At 40.1% G+C, this 14,802-nt stretch overlaps 1 protein-coding gene across 1 annotated transcript in view; it reads right to left on the bottom strand.

Annotated features, from left to right (window-relative positions):
* The window catches only part of NHSL1 (NHS like 1), an 81,684-nt gene extending 70,950 nt beyond the window's left edge, over positions 1-10,734 (bottom strand). The window contains exon 1 of the mRNA XM_040627492.1: positions 10,518-10,734. Coding sequence (XP_040483426.1) covers positions 10,518-10,734 — 217 coding nt within the window. The remainder of the gene's footprint in view (positions 1-10,517) is intronic.
* Positions 10,735-14,802: the final 4,068 nt, after the last annotated feature.

The following is a 14,802-nucleotide window of genomic DNA, read 5'->3' on the forward strand; positions in this document are numbered from 1 at the left end:
ATAATAAAGTTGTAATGGAACATCACTACGCCATTAGTTCATCTATTGTCAATGGCTGCTCTCGGTATGGCCTGTAAAGTTGAAGCCATTTACTATCTGGACCTTTAGGGAAAAAGACTGATGATCCATGGATTATGCTACTGCCTTTGACACTCTGCTCAATCTTCCTCTCCCGCTACTGTCTTTCATTTGTCTGTCCTTCAGATCCATACTGCTAACCTCTACTTAAATTTCACATTATCTCATGCTGGATGTCTAATTTAAGCCAATCTGCTCCCCCCGCCCAGCTGTTTATCAAGAACTTTCTCATTTCTATAAGGACTATTATAGTCAAATTTTCAATGAACTAGACAGGTAGATTTCATCTTCAGTCAAAAACAAGAAAACTGAGATCTAGAAGCTAATGCAATGTTGGAGCTGAGATGAGAATCTGGGTGTCCTGATTTTTCTTTCATTAGCACGTATTAAGCTGGGAAAAGATAATTTTAGTACATTCAAGTCAAAATATCTTACAAAAAGGTCCTTACTAGGACACATAAATAATAAAAATACTTGAGAATCACTGTTCTCTAAAAATACTGCCAAATATTATGCAGAAAAATATGCTCCCCATCATTTGAACGATCCTGGTGGCTTATCCTGGTTGAGAATTCTATTACCACTACTATTGTATAAATATTTGCATCCTTATAAAGTTCCAACATTTCTGCTTAGTCTTTCACTGAAATGAAATTTTATTTCTGACCAGCATTTAAAATTTTTCTTCTAGGAATCATCTGATTATTCCGAGAGTGATCTGCTTACTTTTCAGGAGTAGGTATACACCATTATTAGCAAAGAGTTACAGAAATATTTTGCAGAGTAATACATAGTGTAGAAATTTTAACTGTAGCTCTGCATTTGCATTCAACCACTCAGCTATTTTACATCGAGAACTTATTAACTGCCCCGTGTTCCACAACCTACATCCGGGTTAAAAGTAAATCAAACTTGGTTCCTGACCTTACGAAGGTCAGAGTCCAATGGAGCAACACACCCAAAGAGATAAGAATAATAAAGTAATGAACAAGCACAGGGAAAGAGATAAGACTATGATGTTAATGGCAAAGATGGCAAAGGGCACCCACCCCATTTGGAGTACAGAGTGGAAGAGAGAACTCTTAGATAAAACACAGCCATGGTCACATGGAGGTTCAGGATAAGCTTATAGGGAAGTGATGCGGGGAAAGGCAGCGGGGGGGGGGGGGGGGAGCAGGGCCAGACACCCTCCTCCCCTCAAGGACCTCGCTTCCCATAAGGGGGTGGGTTTTCATTGGTGGGCCAGGGAGTCACTGATGGAACTGAAAAGGGAAAGCTGTTAAGGTTCGTGTCACACTTCAAAGAGATCACTAGTGCAAGGTGAGCAGTAGCTGTGAATGGACCTGACCAGGGCAGAAAGAGAAGGTGGGAGCTGGTGTAGCAATGCATGCCAGAGGTGAGGAGGCCTGAATGGTTCTCACTCAGGGCCATTTTTCTATAACTACCTTGGTCTTATCAGCCTGTATTTAAGTCTATAACTTCAGGAACCATTATACACTTAAGGTATAAAAATTTAAAATTAAACCCTAGCTGTTTAATAAATGACTCTGCTAACACCCACATCTTCATCTTGAGTACAACCTTAAAATACAGCCTTATTATTTTTACTAAGGACAAAAGATTATATGTTTAAACCTGAGAGCTTTTTAAGAGCAGAGCTGTCTAAGGATCCCAGGACTCAGAGATAAGCCTTCTAGCCCCGTGAATCCTCCCCCCCCAATGGCCCCATCTCCACTTACACAAAACCTCAGGCCCTCCTCTGTGCATTCAGTGAGGTTAGGGCATTAAAATCTTTATGTTGAATCCAAAAAACTTTAGCAAACTTCATTAATTAGTATTGACTAAAAAGGAACATTTTCAAATACGGTCCACAAGAGTTATATGCAGGTACAATGCCATATAATACACACGTTTTGAATCACAGAAAATTTGAATCCTTGATCAACTGAAAATGGGATATATAATCAATTAAGATCACTGTGGTCTTCTAAGTTGGGAAGGAAGGGAAAGAAAAATCAGATATAATGTAGTTCTTCTCAGGACCATGTACCAAAAGATAATTTTTAAGTTCTTCTCAAAGGAATTTTACCTCTTCGAAATATGAAAATTCTCAGCCCAACCTTATCTATAAACAGGACTTTTACTGACTTTTGGTTTGTTTTAGGCTATTTTTAAAAATCAAGCTTAACATCTAAAATAAAAGATTGTACGTGACTAAGTTAATTTAGGTGTCCTTGTTAACTTTACACATGGTTAGAATACTTGAAATACAGTTTTTAAATCCACAGACACACCCAAGCATTCTTGTACTTCTTAGACCCAGAGCACTGGAAAACATCATAGTAGAAAGTATCCAATACAAGGCCCCTGGGCCTATAAAAGTGTACACTTAATAGTAAGGGATTTTAGAAATATTTAGGGGAGACTGAGTGGCTCAGCCAGTTAAGCATCTGCCTTCGGCTCAGGTCATGATCTCAGAGTCCTGGGAGGGAGCCCCACAGTGGGGCTCCCTGCTCTGCAGGGAGTCTGCCTCTCCCCCTCCCTCTGCCTGCCACTCCCCCTGCTTGTACTCTCTCTCTCTGTCAAATAAATAAAATCTTAAAAAAAAAAAAGAAATATTTAAAAATTAACAAGCAACATAATCTACTTAAACATTCATAATAATGCTTTAGTAATGCTATAGATAGATTAGTCCTATCCCGTTTATTAAGAAACAAAGTCTTCCCACAACTCTAACTTTTGGAGGTAAAAATTGTGTTTCTTGTTTCTATAAACACTTTCACATTGAGGGCAATTCTATATGGTCTGTAATTTTTATCTATCAAAATTACAATCATTATTGAAGCTGTGAAGCAAATAACACAGGCAGATGAATTGATACAATCAATAAACGTGTAAATAAGAGAGCAACTTTAAAAAAATAGGGCTGTCCGATAAAATACAGCATGCCCAGAGATCAAGTTAAATTTCAGGGAGATAAAATTTCACAATTAAAGGACATTTTAAAAATCTACAGTATAATTCATTTGTTAATACAACTGTAATTTATGATACTAAAAAAAACAGCCATTAGGATTTAACACACAGATGAAAAAATACACTTTATATTATTCGAGACAAATTGAATTGACTACAAGTTCTAGCTGTTAGGCATTTAACTGATTAGAGACAACCCAAAAAGGTGAGTCGGTTACATGTGCATAAGGATCTATCTCTTATTTTTTCACATCAAGCATTCTTCCTCCAAATTTCTACTATTCTTCTCTCAACAGTCTAAGACCTTACGCATTTAAAACTTCTTTGATTCACTTGTCAATTTTATGTTCAAGAGGGGCCTTGTAAGAGGAACATGAGAGCAACCGCACAGTGGAAGGACCAGCTGCCATCTTCCGACTCCAGCAGACCCTAGTGGCATTGGACGAGCAATATCATGCCCCCCCCATGTGACACAATACCAAGGATAGGCATCACCTACAGTAAAATCAAGTTAAACACTGCTGACAAGTTAAATTTTTCCAGTTTACAGGGAATGCAAGAGTTAGAGGAAAAAAATGAAAACCATCAAACTAAAAGTGGAACACTTTGCGGGTCTGGCCTCTCTGGTATGTCAAATAATAATAATAATAATAATAATAATAAGGAGGAGGAGGAGGAGGAAGAGGAGGAGGGGGGGAGGAGGAGGAGGAGGAAGAGGAGGAGGAGGAGGAGGAGGAATGTGCCAAGTTAAAGGAGATTTGAGGACTATACAATCAGATGCATATCCTGGATAGGATACTAGTTTAGACAAACCAGCTATAAAGAAAGGCCTTTTATAGACAAGTGGGGAAATTTCAGTTATGCCCCAGGTGTGATTTTGATCTTGTGCTTTCTATGGTTGGATGAGGAGTTTAAACACACACACACACACACACACACACACACACACACACCACACATACACACACATTTACAAGGTGATGTAGAAATACTGTCCCGGAATGAAAACACATGTCTGATGACAGACGCTCATGAAGAATTATATTAATTGTCCCTTGGGTTATGTTATTTCATAAAGGTATGTTAAAAATCCCCAATGTTCTAGAACTTCAATGGTACAATGATCTTTTCTTCTTTCTGCTTCTGAATTAATCTTTAATGATGAATCATATGGCATATTGAAAACAAGACCGATGGAAATGGCTCCATCAATATCTGGTGAGGGGAGTTGGTTGATGTAGAAAGGGAAACCTTAGGAGATGATAATGTGTCAGTTCTTTAGAAGGAACCCGATCTGGCATCCACTTGACCAGTTAATTCTGATGCTAGGAAACACCTTTTACTCTGCATGTGTTGAAGCTAAAGGCTTCTGCTGTGGAGCCTAGTTAATAATTTAGTCTAAAACCACTGCTACCATCTGCTCGGTCAATTTAAAAACGTCTGCTATCACTGTGACTAGTTTAGTCAAGCCACAATATTCATGTGACAAATGCTGAACAAATGAAAGGTGAGGCAGATAGAAAATATGCTATGAGAAAAAGAAACCCCCATCAAAAGTCCAGAACACAAAGGGAGCCCTGCTGACACAGCATGTAAAATTCAGCCCTGCAGGGTTGGAAGAATGCAATGTCTCTTATTCAGGGCGCGGGACAATCTGGAGACTGTCCCAAGATGACGGGTCCGAGGTGGGGCTGATGGTGGAGAGCTCCATGAAGGGAACGGGCCATAAGGTTGGACGTCACGGTGAGCAGGGATCTGGCTAGGGCAAGTTGAAAAAGGGAGATTTCCTATTTTCCTAGTTAAGAGCTGAAGACAGTCCCAAAGAGCATCCCATCCACTCTTTTTTCTTTTACAAAAGAAGTGACCTAACACACATCACGGAGCTATCCGGCGTCCACGCTAACCCTCCCGCGCTGCCTCTACCTTGACTGGGAAAAGGCTGGTGGGTCAGGGCTGCAATGTCCACACTCACTTCTGCTTCTGTGCCTCCGCACTGGTGGTTCTTCCGCCTGCCTGGGATGCTCCATCCCTCACCCAGCCCCGACTTGGCACGCCCCTGTTTGTTTTTCAAATTCTACTTCAAATGTTAACCTTCCTTAAGAGGCATTCCTTGACAGAGCTTTAGTAACTCTTTATTTCAAAAATATAGGCCATTTTACTTCAAGAAGAACTTCCTCAAAAGTGAACTACGTCTGTCCCACAAAAAGAGAACGAACAAATTTCATTAACAGTAAGCCTCTTACGCTTGTACCAATTATTCTTCATGACATGTATAGCTCTAATCCATCCACCCACGTTAGTACTGATTCATCTAATTCATTCTACTGAGCCTATATTAGGCATATAAAGGCTCATTCAGGAGAGAAATAGTGTATATGAGTAGAGCTACATATCAATTAGTTCAATTCTAAACTTACTTTGCCTTTCCTAATTCAATCATTCAAAACACAGAATGCGTATTAGGGGTCTATCATATCTTAGAGGAGAGACTAATTCTCTGTGCTATTTAAATTTACCATAATTATATCCTTTTATAATAAAATAATATAAAGGGAAATGAACCTTAAATTTAAAAAGAAAAAAAAAATCAATTTCAACCTTTAAAAATCTTCAGGGAAGAAAGAAAAAAAATCTCATTGTAGAATGAAAAGCCAGAGTATAATGTGATGATCTGAGAGATATAATTTAAGAGTCATGTGATTAGCTAAAGTGCTTTATACCCTGGGCTCTCTTGTACTTTCAAAATTGGATAAAGGGGACATCCTAATGAAGACTCTCCGTGGGGTGGGGTTGAGGGGGCGGCTGACGATATAAAGTAGAAGGTCGCCACCTGCAGGGGGACATAGTAGCCAGTGACACACACACACACACAGGAAAATGACTCCTGCTACTTACTGTCTCTTGGCAGAAGAGCTTGGGAGAAATGCCTCTGATTTAACACGTCTCAAAAGAATGTGCGCATCTTCCTCCAACGAAGGAAGACCCACACTGTATAATCTGTGAATTTCCATAAACTACCTAGCATCTGCAACCACGCACCCGTGAATGAGGTAAACCATTTCTGAATCTATCGGGACAGCTACATTTAACTGAAAAACAAGGGCTGAGAAAAAAGAGGTCCACATCAATTTACAACCAAAACATACAATCTTGCAAAACAGAAATCCAAACGAGAGTGTTTTCATTTAGAGAGAAAAGGATTCTGAAGCCAGGTTGTCCACAAACACAAAAAAATACTTTAAAAGACTGAAGGAAAATCATATTTATCATTGCTTACATTAATTACAATTAATGATCAGTAAGTATAAAGATTGAGAGAAAAGCATCATTTGGACTCATTATTTTGTAAGCAGTGGAACGATCTCACAAACTGTTCCGTTTTTCTTTTCTCTACTTCCTGTGATTTCTTCTGTTGTTTCACATATGGTTAAGATGAGCGCTACAATTAATAAACTGGTATGACCAACTGCTTTTGTTAAGAGGCCAGCTGGTTTGCAATTACCATTGCAAAATGATAATTAGACAAATTAAGATAGACCGCTCCGGTTTGCTGAGGAAATGACAGCAACACTAAATGTCTAACTATATTTGGTTTTCTAGCAATGGTAAGGGTTGACCTCGGCAAGGATAACATTTATCTCATTAGGGTTGGTTTAAAAAAAAAATACAGTGTCCTAAACTATTGGATAGACAGTAGCAGAATTCTTCAAACGGAGAAACCCTAGCTTCGTATTAAGCATGAGTGCTATGAAGGATCTGTAATTATGCTGAAGGTGTCACAGCGGGAGCAAAGGAAGGTCAGCCAGGCATAAAATGATATTCAGAATGCGTCTAGGGAGTACAGAATTTTCATTAAAGTCAAGCAAAGACTTTTGACACGGATAAACCTTCCTATAAGCTCAATGTTTCATATTCTTTGATTTTTCTTTTCAATTGCAAGAAATAAGGATAATTTTAATAAGTAAACAACAAATGAGAGCAAGAGACAAGAGTAAAAACATCAGTTATTGCATGGGGACATATGTTCAGTATCTCTAAATTCTAGTAACCTGATACTTCGAAAGCAAGGAGTTCACAGTGCAGATATCTGACCTGACACCACAGAAGGGCCCCCATGCTCGCTGGCATGCCCGGGTACCAGAGGGCCATACAATGAGGGCACAGCTGGAGGGAAGGGAGGCGTGCTGATTGCAGAGCCCACATAATTAGGCCCACACAGAATTTGAGAAAAATCAAATGGTAATCAAAACGAGAATGCTGATGCTAGGTAATGGCTGGCCACTGACTTTGTTAAAATGATATGCTTAGCTCCTCCCCCTCAGTAGCATCAGGGTTCGAAACAGCAGGAAAAAATCATGGAATTCTTCACATCTTAGCTAATAAAATCATCACAGGAAGGATTAAGATCAGTAGTTTTTCTCATGCACCCCAACAATAGTTTCAACATGTAGTCAAAAGTAGGAAGCTTGGAACTGTAAAGACAGGTGCAGAGAGTTAGTAGTTTCATACACTGTTTTGTTTTTGTTTTTGCTTTTTTCACTAAGGAAAAAAGGCAGAAGGGAGTAGAAAGCACTATAAAAATTTGACCGACAATAAAGACATGCAATGTTTTCCTGAACCAAAATAAAAACAAAAGATATCTGGGGAGAAAATAAAGCAGGGAGGGTCTTACAATGCCGAATGATTTTCCCAAGCCTCTGTCCAATTGTACAGCGGCTCTCAGAAGTCTCAGCTCAACCCATTTTTTATCCCGTTATCTGAAACACCCATCTCTTTGTGCGTAGCAGTCCATATAAATCATTACATGATAAAACACGTTCAAACGGAGCTGCCACAATCAATTTTCATTAGCGAACCATATTTAATCAAGTAAACATTTCGGGTCTGAAGACAGTCCTAAAGCACCCGCACTTTGCTCCACATGTCTCGATGTGTATGCACCACAGGATGGAATGGAATTATTTTATTATAACTGCTTTCTGAAGAGAAATACTCACCAATCGCACCCCACTGGATAGAGGAATCAGCCACAGACTCCGGAGGATATATCACATTCATTATGAAAATTAACCCCAGACCATCTATGGAGGGCTCATGCCAGCAGGGCGTCCCATGTTGAAATGGGATAAAATTCACTTCGGCACTCAGTAACCTCCCTCTTCCTCTTGTCATACAATCACAACTGCCCATCAACAACGATAACTCTATATTCTGCACTTTCCAGCTTCACTTACATTGTAACACCACCACTCTCCCTTGCACCCACCCACCCCCCGCAAAAAAACAGCCTCTTCTTTCTGCAGCTGCTGAATGCCACAAATAGCTTCTTGTATAATTTGACTTAGAATACACCCCAAACTAGACATGTTGAATGGCAACATGAATGCTTCATTCAGAGAGAACTAAAATGTGTAGAATGCCCTAAAAACATCACAGTGGTAAAGGGGATCATTTGGGAGTCTTGGGGCAGAGGACTCCTTTCAGCAGTAGCCTGCAAATTCTTCTCAGGTCGATGCAAATGGCAAGAGAAGGGTTTCAGGAGATTCCCACACTGATCAAAGGACGACTAGCTAATTCCCCTGTCTGGATGGGGTTTCCTTAAAGTTGCCTCCATTCTCCACACACATTTATTTTCTTCCTACTTCCCTAATAGAATGTACTTACTCTAAATCTATTCATACTTTAGCATCAGTGAGCCATTCTTAGGTTAATTTTTGAAACTGTTTGACTTAATGCTTTGTGTATTCCACCCATGGCAAGCCCTCCTCTGACATTTTTATAGGGCCAGAGCCAAATCCAAGTACTCACTTTGCAAATACTCCTCAATTTGATACAACATGACAACACGTAACATTCATGAGTACATTCAAAGAAAGGGGATAATCACCCATCTTTATGAATGGGTGAAGGAGGGAAAGAGTTGGGAGAATTTAAAAGCATCTGTCATATTATGCCACAATAGTCTAACCTCTATGAAAACTTCTCTTAGGAAATAGCTCACAAATAATGAAATAAAAATTCCCACCCCGATGATGACGACTTTCACTTCACAAATTTGCTTTTTTTTTTTTTAAGATCTTATTTATTTATTTGACACAGAGAGAGGCAGCGAGAGAGGGAACACAAGCAGGGGGAGTGCGAGAGGGAGAAGCAGGCTTCCCGCCAAGCAGGGAGCCCAATGAGGGGCTCGATCCCAGAACGCTGGGATCATGACCTGAGCTGAAGGCAGACGCTTGACTGAGCCACCCAGGCGCCCCACAAATTTGCCTTTTGAAACGCTTCCCTGTGTGTTGAAATTGGAATTTATTTTCCTGAATACCAAGTGTATTGGCAACCAAATGATCTACTGGAGCTGGAGGACAGGGAGAAGTAAGAGTTAAAGGAAAAACTCTTTTGTTGCTAGGGAAAAATGGGAGCCAGAAGGACCAGTGAATTACCTTTAACCTGCCCTCTACCCGTCATCCTTTGGGTCTCAGATTAACTGACAATTTCTTCAGGAAAGCAAACCTTTCCTGACCCTCTGACTCTGTTGACACCACCTATTATTTATTCCATCAAGACATCATTCTCATCAAGACTTTTCTTAGAGCACTATTAGTTGTTTGGCACAGTTGTGTGTTTGGTGAGTCTATCTCCCACTAGACACATGATCTGGACCACAGAACAAAGGCCAGGCTCTCTGGATCCACAGGGCCTAGGGGCTGAGCACCAGATCTGATATACAGTCGGCATGCAATTATTATTTTATTAAAGGAATAAATTATAGAAAGAAAAGTTTAAACAAAATGAGCTCCAGAGAATTTAGCTTTATTCTATGGTATTAAAAAATGACTAATTTGTTAAAGCATCACAGTCGTGGTAGACAGCCATTAGTAAGACACGAAGGTACATTTCAAAAAAGTCATTTCATTCATTTCCAGCCTTGACTGGTTCATTAAGGACACTAAGCACCAAGCGTAACACTAGGCACTGGAGACACAAAGATGAAGACAACCTTCTCTTACAAAGTCCTCCTTGACCATTTTGTCTCCCATGCATTCTCCCCAGAAGAGTCATTATCCTCTCCTTTGTGGCTTATCCCTCCATAATTAAACTTATCTATCTTCTTGAGGACAGGAACCTGGCCTTCGTTGGCTTTGGAGATGCCAGTAAGTCTGCTGATTGAAGAGCAAAATGAATGAATAAGCAACCTATTCCTTGTCTGTTAGGAATTCCATTGGATGGAAGACTGATACAACCAAATGATAATAAGACACATTTTTAAATAGAGGGTGCCCTCTAATGGGAACTAGAAGGAAATAATATCAGAGAAAACATGACATAGCAGGTGATATGTGATGGATGAATAAGAATTTGCTAGATGGAGAAGGATATGAAACACATTCCAACTAAATAAAAGAGCAAGAGCAAAGAGAGCGAAGAGAGCGAGTCGTCTGTGTGTTGGGAATACCGAGTTACGTTACGTGACGTGTATAACGGATGGTGTACGTTGCCTTCATAGCCCCAAATCAGCTTGTAGGGTGCACTGATGTGAATGTCTAGAAGCTGAAAACTGCATTTCCCAATCTCCCTTACACCTGGTTTGCAAAGCTGGTACACCTGGCGAATTTCACGGAGAACCTGAGTCCACACTCCTGCTCCCTTGGCTATTTCTGCTGGTAAGTCTGGTTGTTGAAACATCTTAGTAGGAGTGATAATTAAGTCTCCGTGTTCGATCCCTACCAAGGAAGCTCTTGGTAAGCCAGTTCTGAAATGGTATCTTGGGAGTCATTCCTGGGAGTTCAGCCTGGACTTGTTCCCCAGGCTTTTCCAATGATCGTGTAAGTACCACATACCCTGTGTTAAATCCCCTTCTGCTTACACTGTTGTCTGCAGCTTAACCTGCCTGAGACAATCTGCTGGCCCACTGGGATGACCAAGTGGGGTTCGTAGGAGTGGCAGTGGGAGATCACAGCTGGAAAAGTAAGGACCAGTTGTGAGGAACCTTGCCTGTCAAGTCAAAGAGGTTAGACCTCAGTCAGGTAGTTATGGTTAAACATCCAAAGTTTTTATACAAGATAGTGGTCTGTATTTTGGAAGAATTGCAGAGACAAAGGAAAACTACATTGAAAAGTTAGGCAAATTCTATAAATCCAAGGTGAACTGATATTGATGAAAGAAGGAATGGAGGTAAATATTAGTCTGTCCTCCTTATGTTAATGATTTCCCCCATGCCTAACCTTTGGCTGTGTCATAACACTTCCTGCCTCTCTTAAATGCTTTATCCATTCCAGCTAGGACACCAACAGTGCAGGGGTAGGATGCGGCCACCCACTGACTTGGGTTAGCCTCTTGCCTTACTAGTTTCTCTTTGGATTTCATGATGTTGGGCAATTCTGAGTAAATATTTTAGTTCCCGATGATTTTTTACCTAGACAAACTGATTTTCTTCTAGGAGTGGGATCTGCATAAATGATAGGGTCATGATCAAAGCCCATAACTGAAAAATAACATATTCTCCATATTTATTTTCAAAATGCTGACTTTCCCCCAATCTTAGTTGTATACAACTGAAGAATCTACATAAACTCTGATAATGAACACGCAAGAACATCTAACCACTATCAGTATTTAGGGAAAGAACATCAGATTGTTGAAACAAGACAGCCAGCACCTTATTAAATGGCTATGAAGGCTATGTCAGAACACTTAGATGGAAACAACAGAATCTACTCATTATATTAAGCAAAAATGACTTATTAAGAGATATTAAGGAGCTTTCAGAATTTCCAGAAGGGCCAGAGGGTAAGTTGACATGCCACACTGCCAAGACTCTCACAGTGAAACACTGCTATTGCTGCCACCTGCTGTCATCACTGATCACGTGCAAGCTTAGATGCTAAGTGTCCACAGAAGTCAACGTCAGAAGAGCAAGAGGCTAGTGCTGCTAGGCTTACAAGTAGATGCCAACAACCTATACAGTTACTGCCTAATTTTCATACTGCAACCAAACTCAATACTCGTTGACAGAGCCTTGGTCACATACGTGCACTCTAGCTGCAAGGGAGTCTGGGAGTAAAGGCATTTGCTTAGCAACCCTGATAGAAGGAGTTGGGCCAGGCAGGTGTCAGATGGGAGTTGGGCAAGCCAATGACAGAACCTGCTGCAGGATTTTTAGCCAAGTTCTTCAGGAAGAATAATCACTAATGTAGTCCAAAATCAATTTGGATTTGTAGTCTCTTATCTCAGTTTTGATTCAAATCCAGAAGAATGTTTATTTGCGCCAGAACTCCCAGAATCAGAAGCTGAGACGGAAGTTTCTTTCACCCAGATTGTACTGGTGGTCCCAAGACTCACCAAGTAGTATTCAACACTGTCATCTTTTGAGTAGAAAAACTCAACACAGTCCAGGATTGATTTCTTCCCATGGGCTCCCTTTCATGAGAACATAAAAAAAGAAAATTATAGGGTTTTGTTTTTTTTAAGACCTGCTCAAATTCATGTCATGTCATTAAGAAAAATATTGGCAATAGAATTAAGGGTGTAAGATTCACAGTAATGCTTTTCAGGAAACCAGAATATTCCACAGGTTGTTGCAACCTGACTTTACAAATTAAAAGAGCAAATTCAATGAAATCACTTTTCCAACTACCTTATGTACTTAAAATTGGAAAAAAAAAATAAGCGCAGTTTGGCCTTAATTCTCCACTATGTATGAGTTCTTACGGAAAAGACCACGAATACTCTAAGCAATGACATAGTAACTGCATTACTTACACTTCTAAAATGCCACTGAAGAAATTGAATTTAAATAAAAAATTTAAAAATAAATTTAAAAAATTCAAATATGAACAGCATAAAAAATGAAAAAATACAATTAAAAACAAAATGCCACTGAAGAATAAAACACTCTACAGGTAAGCATCTATTGAGAAAATATAACTTTTCTGAGCACCACTGTATAAATAAACCTTCTTTAAGTGAGGCAGAATAAAAATGCTTTACCATGTATTTGGTAATATCTTCGATAGTATTTTTTTGCAGTATAATTTGTGGTACTAATTTAATAGAAAGCAAATCTTCAAAAGAAAGTCTCCTCTGCTATTCAATTTTTCTTTTAATAAAGTGAAGATGTTTAACTTTTATCAAGAAACAATGGCAATCAAATGGAATTTCTATGTATCTCATTACTTGCAAGTATTTATTTCTTCATAAACACACAGACATGATATAAAAGCACGAAATATTAATGCTATCATCTTGGATAAAGAAAGTAATTTGCTCCCATCTCGATACATGAATAATTTAATTTTGCAAGGCTAATATGACATTTGTATAAGATGTCTTTCCTACTGCCCATGATACATAGACCCCCAACAGAAGATCAGCAGGAGAGCAGGGAGAATTTTGTAAGCAATCTTTGAAAACAAGCACAGTGTCTACAGGTTGTTCTCTGTGGTAGTTTTTCCTTGTACTTCAGAGAGGACACTCCTCCACACACAGCTAGTGGTTTCTAGCCAGCTCGCTGGAGAAAGATCCAGAATACACTGGCAGTATTTCCTATTCCCTCCCATTTCAGGAAATCAGATATGGTTCATTAGCAATGTTTTTCTTCACATTTATATTGCTGAAATGTTCTATCTTAAAAAGCAAACAAAACAACATTCAGAGCCATGTGTGTCTGTGACAGAGCCTAAGTGATAAGTTGGCCATTTCTACCTTGAATTCAACTTTCTGCAACACATACACAAACTTCAATCAGATCTCTTTGACCACTGTGTGGAGAGCGGATTGTGTACAGACAGGCAAGTAGAATTAGGAAGCTATTGTTATAAACTATGCAAGAAATGATGGCAGCCTGAACTAGTGTTGAAAAAAGAGAAATGGGTGGATTCAAAATAGATTTTGGAAGTAGAACAGAAAGATTAGATAGACGTGGGGTAGAAAGAAAGGCAGGGATCAGAAAGAACTCCACTTTTTCCTGGAAGGTGCATGGGTGGAGACTGGTGATGCCCTTTGCAGAGAAGGGAAACCGGGAGGAGGAATGGTTGGAAAGGAAAGAACCCAGACACTGTACATGCGAGCAGTCTGTTAGACACACACAAGTGGAACTCTCACATGGGCAGGTGCATGAAGCTCAGAAGAGGGGCCAGGACCGGAGATTAAAAACAACGTGGAAATGAGCTTACAGAAGGTACTTAAAGCCACTGACTGAGAGCACTTAGGGAAAGAAGGCAGGCGTACAAGAGAACAGAAGATTGAACCCTGAGGTTCTTCCTTAGAAAAAGAGGAGGATTCACTGCAGGACCCAGAATTGGCAGAAGAAGTAGTTTCTTGAAATTAAGAGAGGAAATAGTTTTGAGGAGGGAAAAGGTAGTAGGCAACTTCACAGAAAATGCTAATAAGGCAAAGAGAGAACCCTGAGCATTGCATCGGGCTACATGGAAGCTTTAGTTTCCCTGAGAAGAATGCACAGTGCAGCGGAGGGCCAGAAACCCAGATTGGGACGTGTGAAAAAGTGAAGAGGAGCTGGGGGAGTGGGAAGATCAGATGTAGACCACTTGACTGATTACTCAGTTTTGCTATCAAGATAGAGAAATATGTGGTGCGCCTGGGTGGCGCAGTCGTTAAGCGTCTGCCTTCGGCTCAGGGAGTGATCCCAGCGTTCTGGGATCGAGCCCCACATCAGGCTCCTCTGCTAGGAGCCTGCTTCTTCCTCTCCCACTCCCCCTGCTTGTGTTCCCTCTCTCGCTGGCTGTCTCTCTCTGT

Source organism: Ursus maritimus, unplaced genomic scaffold, assembly GCF_017311325.1.
Source record: "Ursus maritimus isolate PB19 unplaced genomic scaffold, ASM1731132v1 scaffold_13, whole genome shotgun sequence".
Classification (NCBI taxonomy): Eukaryota; Metazoa; Chordata; class Mammalia; order Carnivora; family Ursidae; genus Ursus; species Ursus maritimus.